The sequence below is a fragment of the Corvus moneduloides genome, chromosome Z (assembly GCF_009650955.1).
Source record: "Corvus moneduloides isolate bCorMon1 chromosome Z, bCorMon1.pri, whole genome shotgun sequence".
NCBI lineage: Eukaryota > Metazoa > Chordata > Aves > Passeriformes > Corvidae > Corvus > Corvus moneduloides.
The window spans coordinates 68,513,555-68,527,774 of record NC_045511.1 but is presented as its reverse complement, the minus strand read 5'-3'; the positions used below and the strand labels follow the sequence as shown (position 1 = coordinate 68,527,774).

Genomic DNA, 14,220 nt, shown 5'->3' with positions numbered 1-14,220 from the left:
AAAGTGTTCATTGAAGCTGTAGAGGGTTTGTGGGAAGAAGTACTGATGTTCTTGAGCCCAGCTAAAACCTGTGGCTGGATCTGAGTTCTTAACTTTTCATGGCTCTACCATGTGAACTTTCCTGACAATGTCAAACTATCTCCCTCAGTAACTTTTCTTGGAAATGAGATACCTTTGTGCCAAGGTTGTCCCATTCAACGGTAAGGTGACAAGCCATGGTGAAACAACTCCCAAGGCAAAGCAACAGCATTAGAAATTTATTCAGAATATAAGAACATTTGTAAAATAAGTATTATAAATGCCTCTGTATAAATAAATGCAGTTTTTACAATTCTATATCAAATGAACACAAAATAGCTATTTTACAGCTGCTAGGAAACTAAAAGATAGCAAACATTTAAAGCTAATTCAGTAAGGTGAAAAGTTTCTAAAGTTACAATTCATGGTGTAGTATTAAAGGAGGAGAAAATTCTAATAAAACCAGTAGAACATGACATGAATGCAAACTTAGTCACATGTGCTTTGCAATAGCTAACAGTACATTCAAGCTGGTGAAGATTTAAATGTCACAGAATTAGAAAAAAAGCAAATGTTTTTTCTGAGCACTCTGTGAAATACAAAGTTTCATGCACTCTGGTGACTTAAGAAAATTTTAAAAAGTCCAATCATTAATTCATGAATGGAGTTAGGTTGGCAAGAACCACCTCTTTCCTGCTTTGCAAATTTATTATTTCTGCAACAAGTGTTAAGAGACTTAAGTTGCTGTAACTGTTGTAACTGATAAACACTCAGGTTTCTGGTGTGCTGCTACTTCAGAGTTGCATGAAAGGAGTTTGGGTTTTTTTGGCATTTTTTCTGAGGGTTGGTGCCATTTTAATGGGGTACACTGGAGCTGCAGCTGGTTATCACTTTTGAACAGTTTTCACAATAACATTAAACCTGTGACCACTTTCCTGTTGATCTTTTCCAATATGCCAACCAATGATGCAATAGCTGCTTGCTGAGGCAAATAACTGAACTGGTGGTCTGGCAAAATATGGCTACTGCTGAGCCTGGATGGTACCAGTGCTGCTTTTTCATCTACAACCCTTTTAGGGAAAAAAATGGGAGTGGTTTACATTTACTCATGATTTGTAATTTATTCTGAAGAACTTCTAGAACATAGTTGGCAGGGAAGATACATGCTACATATAGTGAAACAGAATCAGCAAATTGTTGGGCCTGGAAAAAGGCACTGAGGATGCAGCTTTTTATGCCTCTGTGTAAGAGTATCTGATTTTTTTTTATGGAAGAAACTCTTTACTGTGAGGGTGCTGAGGCACTGGCACAGGTTACCCAGAAAAGTTGTGGCTGCCCCATCCCTGAAAGTGTTCAAGTTCAGGTTGGATAGGGCTTGGAGCAACCTCATCCAGTGAATGATGTCCCTGCCCAGAGAAGGGGGTTGTAACAAGATGCTTTTTAAGGTCCCTTCCAAGCCAAACCATTCTGTGATTCTATTATTCTAGATAGGGGGAGAAAAAAAAAAAGCCTAAGAGGCAGCCCAGTGCAGTAGTGGTTTCTGGTCCTCTTCAGTGAAAGGTATTTCACATGGAATTTGAGGTGACCTCATGTGACATGGGTGCTGCAGATGCCCAAGACAAAAGTGTAACTGCATTTTTGCCACAGCACAAGGTGGACACTTTTCTTTGTGTTTCTTCAGAACGAGTGTGCTCAGCTACCACCGAAGCTGATGGCAAACCACCATCCTCCTGGGGGTCAGAAAATTGGGCCAAAAAAGTGAAACATCATAAAGAGATGCTAAGCAGAACCACAAAGACAGAAGAAATCAATGTGCCTCCTTCCTCAAGAGACTCATTTGCAAAAATTTCTATTCACATTATAAATTAAGAAGTGCAATTATTTTGAGAAAGAGGACTGATCAAAACCAGAACATCACTACCTAAAAATTTTGAAATCAGCATTGTTTTAATTTGCTGTTGCAATCAATCACATGTGATGCTGGCTTTGTGGATGATGTATCAGACTCCAGAGAAGTAGGAATGACTAAGGATAGAAGACAACAGCAGCTACACTAGTAAGAGATGTGAAAATCAACCTGCTACAGTTCCAGACGTAACCAAGACTTAATAACAGTGCCATATTCTGAACACAAATTCCCACAACTGTGTTGTCTGCTTGACCTAACCCAACAGTGGGCAAAAAAAAGTCCTCTAAAAGTATTTCCTTAGTACTAGTAATGGGAGGAATAAATGAGAGAAGTTATCATAACTCTAAATACGCTAGTAAAAAACTTGAGGTGCAACTCTCAATGTGTAAAGCAAAAAGGATAAACATCTCCTGAAATCAGATTCACTGGAAATCAGCCTGGAAAATGCAAAGCAGAGGCATAACACAGCAGCAAGCTAACACAGTGAAGGAACTCTACCTTGGCTTTTTAAAACACACATAAAGCTGTTTTACATACTCTGTCAAAAATAAGCAAATTCTGAATATAACAGGTGCTATGGCAGACTCCTGTATTTGGACCCCTACAGAAATCAACCTGATCCCCATAAGTTGCTTAATGTTCATTAACCTAACAAGCCAAAATTTGCACTTCAGTCAGTTTGATAATACAGTAATATGTGATTTTAACAAGAGAATGTTAGCAGTAACAAAAACTAACCTAAGAAGCTGTAAGACTTCACCATTCACATTCTGTTTGTGGCTGGATATCCATACATCTACACATTTCTAGTTTTGTGCCTGTGTATTCAATATTAAACAGGTACATTCCTTATAAGTACCTTTTTTGGTCAAAAAAAAAAAGTATCAAAAGAAGACATTCTACCTCTTGATCACAGTAAGCTGTAATAAGCACAATACACATGACGAAAATGGCCCAGCTTCTTAAGGAAAACCTTGGATATAGTGTATATAGCAAGAAAAACCAAATTTTTTTACTAAGTAGTTGCAAACACCATGCAATGTGAGTACCAAGAGGTCTCCTGTAATTTCTTACCCATTCTTGGCACAGGCTGTGTGGCATGGTGAAACCCACAGCCTTTGGCCCTCTTACACACTGTAAGAGATACACCTTTATCATAATTTTCAGAGATGCAACTACGCTTTCTTGGTTTTTTCCCAAATCAACAGGAGTTCTCCTACCTGATCTGCACTGTGAGCAGCAGAACTGCAAGCAGGGTGCAAAAAAAAAGCCAGCCAGCCTGTCATCTCCCCACTGTGCAGCTGCCTGTTTGGTGGTATAACCACAACAGCAAGTCTTGAGGCTACAGTATGGACTTGTGAGCAGAGGGAGCTCCAGGACTGGGAAAACTCTCATATGATCTCCAAACTACCCAAATGAAAACCTTTAACATGAATTGTTCTGCTATGTGACACTGTCACTCACAGGACATCGATAAAATGGACGCGAAGCTGTATGAATACAGACATAACAACACAATGTAGACAATTGTAGCATGATTCAGGCACTGCCATTTTACATTATGAAACAGTCCTTAAGGTTAACATTTTTATTATCCCCATGACACCTCTCTGGGATCCCAGAGCAGGTGCTTTTAAGTTTTGTCAACATTGACAATCAGAGCTTTTAGCATTTGAAGCTACCTAAAAGTCAACCTCCAAAAGAAAGTAAGTTGTAATGGCACTAAACATCCTTTAAAGAGATGCATTTAAAGTGAAGTTTCATTGGTGTGTGGTCTGGAGTTCTCTTCTTCCAGTAAAGCTATTCTTTGTTTGAGCATTCTTACTTGGGTTTCATGTCTCTCCACCATGGCCATCATTTGTGATTCCAGTTTCTTCAGCTTATTTTGATGCTTTTTCTTTGCTTTTTCATAAGCTGCTACCAAGTTGCTGTTAAAAACACAAGGCATACAAGGTAATTCAAACTGGCTTGTTCAGAGCAAGTGCTACAAAAAATCTACCCCAAAGCCCCACCTTCAAGGAACTCCAAAGGTTGGGTACTGATCACCTTCCCAAAATTAACCAGTGCTTTAAAATGGATTAGATCCAAACCTTTTGATCCAAACCCAGATGAATGCTAATGTCCGTGTCTTTCCTGGGGAAAGTACACACCTTTACCAATAAACTGGTAAAGAAAACAAAACATGGTTCAAAGAGGCAAATGGAGGTTGCTGTTGATGACCTCTCATAGCACTGTTTGTGAGTCAAGATACCACAACATTAAACATGATTTATAAAAACATTGCATGGCCAGAATCGGCTTAGAAAACCCAGAACTGATTTTGCATTTTTTACTTTAAAAATACAGATTTACATTTGGAGGATGGCATCTTGTGCTAATTTGCTAGCTGCTGAGTAGCTTCTGTGCCTCTGCCTTGACTGTGTTGGAAAGCTCGAGAAGGGTGCTGCTTCTCACCACAAAGGCTTTCAAATATACGTTAAGGAAAACTACATTGTGAATGACAGGCTGCTTGCACAAAAGGCAGCTGCCTTGCACCATGGTCCTAGGCCATCCAAACACAGTGCAAGTAAAATGCCCTGAGTGAGCAACAGAACTTAGGTGTGATTATCCAAGACAGGTTATTAATGAAGAGGCTGAAGCCAAAGAAAAGGGAGCAGTTTCAAACAGAGTAACAGATTCATAAATATTTTCTTTTGTTTCCTTTTTAAATTGTGCAATCACTAGTAGTAACTCCCTTAAGATTAACCTATTTCCCTGCTTTCTGTTTGAAACTATGTAGTTGCCAGTGGCCTACATGGGAGGTTTATGCCTCTCCCATCTCTTAACGATAACCCTAGAGTGTCAACATATGGATGGAATGTGAGGATCCAGAAACTTCTCATTAAGCTAAGGGGACTATTACAATGCTTTGCAAGAACACAGCGAAGAAAAAATCAGTGGTGCATCCATCTGCTGGTAGATCTTTTACCTGTTTGCCCTTTTAAGGTCATTAACAAATTCTGCAGACTGCTGATGTCTGATTTCACTGCTCTTTGTGAGTCTCTCCAAAGCACTTACTAACTCCTGCACTCTTGCTTTCAGTTTCTTCTCCCTGGATCAGGACAAAAAGAGGTAGAAAACTATTTTCAAAACAGAAATAACCTTTCAGCTTGGAAGTGCATCAGTAGTTGTCTTGTGCTGGGTTGACATGCTGAAAATATTTTCCATACTACTACTAGGATAATACAGGAGGTAGTTCTTAACATTAAACTTTTCCAATTGGTATTTGTAACATTCACCATTTTAGAATTCAAGATCGGAGACAGAGCAGATAAAAGAGTAAACAAACTTCTCTGGCAGATCATGGTCTTGTAATGCATTGAATCACACTAAGAAATAAGCACAAAGATACACAAAATGCTAATATAGTTATCAGTACTTACTTATCAACTCTGCACCAAAAGCTAATTACATGAAGTGTGACAAAATGGAAATAAGGTACCTTACAATATTTTCACATTACAAGTATGTCTATGAGAGAAAGAAAAAGTGAACAAGACAGAAATTCTGGGCAGGAGCAAGCATTACAGCTTGGGGATTAAGCTGGGTTTAAAAAGCATTTCCCAGGTAAGCATGTGGCATAGGGCAGGTGCTTCTTCCTGTGGAGCTCCCTGTTGCAGAGCTGATGGCTGATGCCTGCTGCCTGCTCAGCCCACTCCTACACACACGGGACCGTTGCAGGAGCTTTTCTCTGTGACCCAAACTCTCAGCATAGATAGCCCAGAGGAAAAAAAAAAAGTAAGATTTGGAAGAAGGGGGGGAAAAGAAAAAAAAAAAAGTGTTTTAAGAATGACGTGGGGCTGGGCTCAACTGGAACATAGATTTTGCAGCATCAAACCTTACACTTGGGAACTTTGTGTGTTTACATGGAGTCTGTGCTTTGCTGCCTACAACCACTTTGCAGTGATCCAGCTCTCCCTCCTGCTTCGTTGCAGTGCTACTACATGAGTACACTTGTTTTCATCTCAATAATGAGACGACTGCCAGCTCCCATATAAGCCCAACGGGAATGAATACCCTGAAGTTTGCGAAAGCTTCCCCAGCTCTGCAGAGACCACACAGATCCTCCTGAAATCCCAGCTCAGCAGCCTGCAGTTCCCAGGAAGACCTGGGTACGGCAGGCTTTTATCACCGGAGAGAAGGACAGCGCTGGCTCCAGCAGCAACGGAAGGGCTTTCACAAAGTCAGCCAGGGAAATATTCCAAGTTAGCAGTCTATCCCAACACACTCAGGCGTTGGTTTACCAGCCAGATTAAAAAGGACGTAAGAGGGCCCTTGTTGATGAAGGATCATCGGTATTCTTTGTATGTCCTTTCATCGAAGGAACATGCTCTCTGCTTTCCAGTAACACAATCCTTCTCCTCTCAGTTAAAAGTTCACTGCCATCCACCCCAAATGTAAATCTTAATTTTTATAGCCTATCTCAGCCGTCAGAAATGCTCAGCACAGTCTACAGCCAAAATCTGTGTTCTGCAGTGAAAACGGGAAGAAAAAGACCCAGAACATAAACAAGAAAGAGACGTGGCAGTGGCCAGACCTAATGCATTTGTTGCATTACTGATGAGCCAGAACAGAGTAGGGTAAATTTGGTACTTCTCTGCTCCAAAGGTTGCCACTGCCAGGGGCTCTGGGGAAGGCTCAGTAGCACCATTCCCAGCACGATGACCTAGGGTGAACAGCAAATCCAGTAGAATAAACATCCACAGTGTTTGGATGGGCAGAGAAATCTCAAAACCACATGAGGCTGATTTGACATCATGCGCAAGAAAAGGTATAGCTGTGAAAACACTGCACACAGTCTCACGGGAAAGAGCCCAGTAGAGCCACAGTTCACTGCAGCTGAGGTCCTTCACACAACTGCTGTAATAAGAGCTGCGTGGAAAAGAAACACAGTGGAAAGACTTTGAGGAACTCTTCATGCGTGGTAAAGTTTGGTTGCTATGGTGACTGTTACCCGATAAAACAATGATATCACCTTTTGTCTGTTTTTCACACACACCTTTCAACCAGCCCTGTTCAGCCTGAGCTGTATTTCTTTACATTTGGTCTACAACATCCTTGTCTTGCTGCTTGTCAAAGACACAGAGCCAACGGAGTGGTAAGCACCCTGTTTAAGCTACTTAAAGATCTTTTGAGATGCCAGTTCTGAACATTCTAGCCAAATAGGAAACAGTGGGTAATACTTCTAATCTATAGATGACTCAAATTTACATTGGCACCAGTAAAATACATGTATTTCTTTTGGCTTTTCATGATGTCTTGAAGTCAGTGAAACAGCACTAGATAATACCTACTCAACCTTAATCTCATGGAAAACAATTGCTGGTTTGATTGCATGTGCTGAAATGTCCCAAAAAATCTGAAAAAACAATCCATAGAGATCTACCTTTACACCTGTTCCTAATTTTAAAACTGCCTATTTAAATATCCTCACTTCAGGAGACATTTCATAGAACAAGTCACACCTGAGTAGCCAGACACAGCAGCAACAGCAAAGGCAGAGCAAACATCTTGGTTTACTCTGGGGAAATGAAAATGCACTTGGTTAATGACTATTACACACTAAAAACATGTAAGGTTTCCCCCAGAGTGCTGCATCTTCTGTTTGAGTAGCAGATGAGAGAGCTCAGACCTGTACCTCACGGGCTAGTAAGAACCCCAAGCCTCGCAATGCTGACTCCTGCTTCCCTCAGTTTCTATCACTGATCACCTCAGTTTGGTCAGAAAGAGTTGTCCTTACTTATTTCTCTTCAAAACTGATCGCTTAGTTAGGCAGTGAACAGGAGTGGTACTGAATCCTGAGGTGCTGTCCTAAGGGGATTTCCAGCACCACAGTACTTTCCTGACTGCAGGATGTGGAAAATCAGCCACTACAGGCTTAATATGGCAGAGTATTTTCAATCTTGCATATGAAGCATGTGTCCACAATGAGAGCACGCCAGAGTTGCAAACCAGGGATGGAACTGCGTGTGATGTGACAGATACACGGAACATCCTACTGATAAAGGCACAGCCTGCTGCTGCCAGTCTTCCAGTCTGAGGTCCAAACTCCCATGGAAGCATACACACCAAACTCAGCTATTGTGCCCCAGGGCAGTACTATGGACCTCAGTGTATCCCAAGAAAGCATTTATCTATGTATTTTGATGTGAAGAGGAAAGGAGAAGCAAGTATTTTTCAGAGAACACAGCTTCTGTGAGCCCCTGACTCACAAGTCTATTGGACTGCAGAAGTCAACAGAGATTTTTATCCCAACAGTTCCTCCTCCAAGTGGCTACTGCAAGTTGCAGCTTCAGAAAACACAGCCACAACACTTCATGTGTACAGAGAGAATGAGCAAGTATTCCCAGAAGAGGGAACGAGTCTATGATCTGGGGGCATTGGCTCCCTTCAGCACAAGGGCTCTCTGCTGCTGAGGAGTCAGATGGGGAAATCCCTGACTGCTCCCTTCCCAGGGAAAAGCTCAGAATGAGTGTATTCAAAGGCCTACAGCCTACAACATCTGCTAAAAACACTATTTTCAGTGAAATGCCTAATATGCTGGTAATAAAGGCTTTTGTTTGGTATTTTCACAATCAAAACACTCAGTGGGCAGTTGCATAGTGGTTTTCAAGGGCTTTTTGTTTCAGGATGGCTGAATAGGAAGGGGCTAACTGGTGTTCTCTGGTTTCAATGCTACCAGTTCAGAGAGTGGGGAATTCTGCCAGGGCCATAAAGGAAACTGTGTTTATGTGAATTTGGCCTCCACACACACCATGTTTGGCACATAGTAATGTAAGCAAGGTCATGAGCACCTTTATATTTTCCCTGCAGTCTGGGCTTTTCCAGACATGTTCAGGTTTCATGTGCTTCTAGAAGTCTTCCTGGATTTTCCTGCTCTTGCTGATTTCATTGAAAATTCCCCGGTGCTGCAAACAGGAAGCTGCTCTTCTCTGGCACACAGAAGTTGATTTTTCTGCCCCTGGCTTGGAGTGCAACCAGCTAACTCCCCTTCTTATGAAAGCACCAGCTACCACCCCTCTGCCCTGGGGTCAAGAGCACCACAGCTCTTGCCAAATCTGAAGCAAAAGGGGAACAATGAGTTGTCTCCAAATGAAGAGGTGAGAACCTTTCCCACAGCCAGGCAGAGGAGTCTTGCCATCCCTAAGGCACATCCTCTTACCCATCAGAAGAGATCTGCTACAGGCAGATCCCTTCAAATCCTGCATTCCCCTGAGGAGTGGTATGACCAGGTTCAGCTCAGCAGGCTCAAAGCCCTGACACAGCAGCACCAGGAGCAGCTAGCCCAGGGGGACAAAGGCACGAAGATCCCTGGCAGAGCTATCCATGCCAGCAGGGCAGCCCCAGGCCACTGGGGGTGGGGAAGGGGAGGGAGGGAAGGCACCTCCTGCATGGTCTGTAGCTATCTTCGGGACCCCTGCTTTGAAGGGAAGGCACATCCCACACTCCACTCCTCCCCTGATACCCTCCTGCTGTAGTGAGCCTGGCACCATCCCTCACTCCCCTCTGACTTTTCCAGTTGAACAGGGTGACACATGATTGTTTTTTCCTAGGGATCTGGACTCCTCTCAGGAGATAACAGCTGGACATTTAAAAGGAATGCAGATAAATTTTCTTTTCATCAGCAGTTTAACATCTTACATCAGGCTGGCATGCAGAATCCCCAAGCTAATTCAAATGCATGCTTGCCTCACTGGTCTGGCTTGGCCTGCTAAGGAAAACAACCAGAATGTAATAAATGTTTTAAAGAGGCAACAAAGCAACACTACACAAATGCCAAGAGAGCCACCGTCCTCCAGTGCCATGCCTTCCTGGCTCACCTGCTGAAGCACCACCTGTGCTGCCAGCTACCTGTGCACAGGAGGCCTTTCCTGACTGCAGAGGTGACAGAGGGTGCTTTAAAAACCACTTTGCTAGTGTAAAATACTGTACTGATTTTTTTGCTGATTGTCAAGATGTTCAGAACAGATCTCAAAAACCAGACAGTACCACAGGCATGTGTTACACCACCTGCAGCGGGGAGACAGGCCAGGTGTGGTCCTGGAAACAACATACTGGCAGAAAAAAGGGAGAACAGCCCTGGAGGAGGCAGCAGCATGCCTGCCACACTCACTGCTCAAACCTCCCACCCAGCTTTGCCAGCCCAGCCTGGAAGCTCTCCAGACCTGGAGCTATTTGGAGCTCCCTGTGATGATTATATCCAAGTGCACAGCAGCTTAGCAGTTCAGATAACCACATGGTGGTAAGAAGAACTACTTGCTCCATGTAAAAAATGGAGAAAAAGACAAATTATGGTTGTCTGTAAAACATATGGTAAGAATAGTTACTCAAGCTGCTTCTAAGGAATCTGTCCCTGATATCAGCATGAGTCACTTCTCTTCTTGTGAGAAGGTTTCTCTCATGGGACTCTCCAGAGGGATTTCCAGAGATAGGCCATACCTCCCGAAGCCCCCAGGCAGCCAAGGGGAAAACACAGCAGGATATTGCACAGTCACAAAAAAAAGATGTCTCTGAAACTTGCAATGACTGTAGTCCATGCTAGTGTCTGGCTTTCAACTGCCTCAGAGTCGCTGATTTCCTCATTTCATTGATGTGATAACTGGAGAACAGAAATATGCAAACACTGACAGAAAGCAGCTGAGGATGCATCAGTAGGTCCAGAACACAAACCCCTGCCTCCCTCCCCGCCCCCTTTTACCTACTGCATGTTTGCCCTGTACCTTGGTCAAAAAAGAAGAGGCTTTTACAAATCAGTAGAAGTCTAAAGAGTAATTTCAAATCTGAATGATTATAGTATGACGTGTTCTAGACCTTTCTATTTCCGTTTCTGAGACAGCCTGATGCTCAGGATAGGCCTGAATTTCAGTGATGCTTTTACTGACACCTATCATCATGAAACAAAGGTCGGCCCTTGAAAACGTGCCAAGCTAAGATGCCATCACATGAAGTTTATGGAAATTCAAAATAAAGGAAGGTGGCTTGATTTCTCTCTCACTGACACTGTGTCAGGAAACAGTCACTGCCATGCCTTGGCCCAGCTTTCTACTGAAATGTTTGCTCTCTGAACAGAATTTTTGGCACAAAACATGGTTGCGGTCTTCAGACAGGGATAAGGACCTAAGACTGCAACAAACATTGCTCTGTCTCAACAGACACAAGGAAGTTACTGCAACAGAATGCATTTTTTATGTCCTACTAGAAATACCTGCAGCTTCTACTCCAGAGAGGTGGGACCACAGCTCTGTGCAAAACGTACTTTTTGTTAACATTTAAAGACCTGTTTGCCAACCCTACTGATTACTGCTCATTTCCTCTCTCCGAAGCAACTTCACAATTAGTAGCATCACTCACTATGTTATCTCTCAGCTTAGAAGACATCAGGCATGGTAAATATAAAGCTCCTTTGTAGTGCTGCCAGATAGAAAGTCACGCTTTTGTGAGGGGTATACTGAAACATGTCTAGACTGATGCAATTCATGTAACCCTGCACAGCCATCAAGGATCATAATTTTGTGCCAAATGATGATGCAGCTGAGGTCTGAACAGTCAGTCTAGTTACAAAGTGTTTTGCCTGCCATGGTCCATGCCTAGTACTGCTAGACCCCTCCTGACCAAGTATTTAAATTATTTATAAATGATTCTCTAAATACATGAATAAAATACAATCCTATGTAGACAGAAAAGGTATCAGCAGCTGGAAATACAAGGAGAGACCACAGGAGGACCTCAACAATCAAAGCATTTGTAGCAGGGCCTAGGGAGAGGGAGAAGTTTCAGGCTTTCCAGCTTGGCCATTTTTCACAAAATGAAAGAACTCAGCAGAAGAAACGATCAGTTCTATCACCGTTATCATAACCCTCGTAAAGCAGGATGGAATTACTACTAGCTCCTTCCTGCCACCTCTAATGCATTTACCTGCATTAATGCATAACCTGATATGTGCATACTAAGTTACAAACTCATCATGTACAGCTCTCACTCCCCTGCCCCAGCAGAGCAGAACAAACCAGCAAGAAGAGACTGTTTTAAGGTCTCCCCTAGGAGACTGTGTCACGTGTCTGATTTTGGGGTATTCAACCAGATCTTGTCTCACAAAACTGGCCTCTGGCACAATCATCAAGGTGTCAGCACCAGGCCATGAGGCTGCTGAGAACACGTTTCTGCCCTCACAAGAATAAGGTATTTACTGCCAAGAAGCTTGTTTATGGATGTGTCAAACTCAAGAAAGAAGAGGCTTCGTGTCCATTAAAGCACTTCATCATTCCATCAAGAAAAGAGAGAGGGGAAAATAAAACTGTTAAAGGCTCTGGCAGAAAGTGTTTACATTACTGTTTGCTGGAACAGGATGTGTCTCTAAATTAGTGAGCTTAGCCTGCAATACCAGAAATCAGTTAAGCTAGATATAACTTTAACAGCAGAGGTAATTTACGTTTCTTCAAGTTAGCATAGCGACCATGTAAAAGAAAACTGAATTCTGTAAAAAGATGGGTTTTAATGCTGAGCACTACACAGGAAATCCTGAGCTGATGTAGAACAAGTACGTTATGACACAATAGATGAAGAACTGCTTCTGCCTTGAATTTCTGGTGATGGGCACTACCAACAAAAGCTTCACAACACACTGCTGGATTCCAGATTTACAAAAAAATCCACATCTGCAGAGAGAAGCTAGCCTGGCTCTGTGGATGAGACTGTTCTGCTGCACGACCATTTGCAGACTGAGCAAATAAATGCTTCCAAACTACACCAAAACCCAAACCGTAACTATGTCATGCTGTTTTACTTGGGTTTCACTCTGTTTCAATTAACTGAGAAGAACCTGACAATTTAACAGCAACAGAAGGACAGAATTGGAAAGTAGTAGAGGGGGAAGCAGCCAGAACTTTAATCTCTGTAATGACAGGATGAGGAGGGGACAGGAAGCAGGGCTGCTGATTGGTATCACATGCTCTGACAAACAGGCTCAAAAACAAATGGATTTTTGCCCCTATCCTTGCAGCTTGCTGTCCCCTGCACCAGTGTCTACTGTCGGGAGAAACAACAGGTAGGACCAATTGCTGGATTCATGAACGAATTGTAACCTTGAAACACCATTGAAACAGTGTTTCAGCCTGAAAACACTACTGAACATTGGCATTTAAATACTGCCATGATATGCACTTGTTTCACATCTTCCCCTCACCCCTAAGCAAACACAGCTATTGGGACAAACACTTTTAATTTTGTATTCTGGTCCTACTTTGGCAGGTGAGTGGGATACACCTGCAGAGGAAAAAGGACTTTTGATCATTATTAGAACTCTTTTGTGGATTTGTGATGGTATAAATGTCATTCTGATATTTGAGAGCCCATTTACCCAGAACAGCAGTTAGGGACTGCTGGTATTTTTTAGACAGCTGTGGCTAAACAGGTTGCAGTAAGCTTTTTCCATGTGCTAGATAGACCTTCAACTGACTTGCAGAGACAAGACTTTAGGGCAAGAAGGGCTAACCATTCAGCCTGATTTGGCTGGTACACTGATTAGGGAGAAAAATACCCTGCCCACACAGCTTGCGGGAACTGTGCTTGAGCCCCACTGGCAGCAGCAATCACATTTAGTACCATCGTATTTCCATTACACAGAGAGCCTTCACAATTTATGTACAGTTTAATCCGATTATTTTTCCTCTCCATTTCTGCCTGACAAACTGTACTTGCGAGGCCCTTGGCTGGAAATCCATGCTAATCAATTTAAGGCCTAGTACATAAAGCAAAGTTGTTTTCTCTGTGCTGTCAGCAAACCCCGTTTCATGACTATACTCAAACCTCTGCTAACTAAGGGCACTGGCATCTTCTCGACATCCAGGAGCAAATAACAAGAGCAGGAAGAAGCAGCAGCTTGAGTGAAGGGTGGAGCAGCTCACACCAGGGCTGCAGGGTGGGGATCCGGGGGAGGCCAATGGCTCTCTGCAGTGTTAATGTAAATTACTTCGTCGATGGGTTTTATCCACCCACACACAAGTGACAGTTTTGATTATTTTACCCACGGAATTTTGTTTCCTGCATCATGCAAACTAAGTACTCAGCGACTGCCAGACTACTAAGCAAATGGTATGAAATGCATTCATTCTGCAGTGGTAATGATCTTACATTTTTACATAATGCCTTTCAGGCTTAAGTGTCCCTAGGCACACCACACATTGCACCTATGAGAAAAAGCACCTCAGGAATGAAACACCACAGCTGCCTGAAAGGACATTCCACCCTCAAAGAGG

At 42.8% G+C, this 14,220-nt stretch overlaps 2 protein-coding genes across 6 annotated transcripts in view; both read right to left on the bottom strand.

Moving 5' to 3' along the window:
* The window catches only part of LOC116437867 (T-cell activation Rho GTPase-activating protein-like), a 633,784-nt gene that overhangs the window by 279,373 nt on the left and 340,191 nt on the right, over positions 1-14,220 (bottom strand). The gene's annotated exons all lie outside the window — the stretch shown is intronic.
* The window catches only part of MCC (MCC regulator of WNT signaling pathway), a 186,785-nt gene continuing 172,795 nt past the window's right edge, over positions 231-14,220 (bottom strand). For all 5 annotated transcript variants that reach the window (XM_032096158.1, XM_032096159.1, XM_032096161.1 and 2 more), the window contains 2 exons: positions 4,896-5,018; positions 231-3,855 (listed from right to left, as the gene is read on the bottom strand). In XM_032096158.1, coding sequence (XP_031952049.1) covers positions 3,675-3,855; positions 4,896-5,018 — 304 coding nt within the window. In that variant the 3' untranslated portion in view covers positions 231-3,674. The remainder of the gene's footprint in view (positions 3,856-4,895; positions 5,019-14,220) is intronic.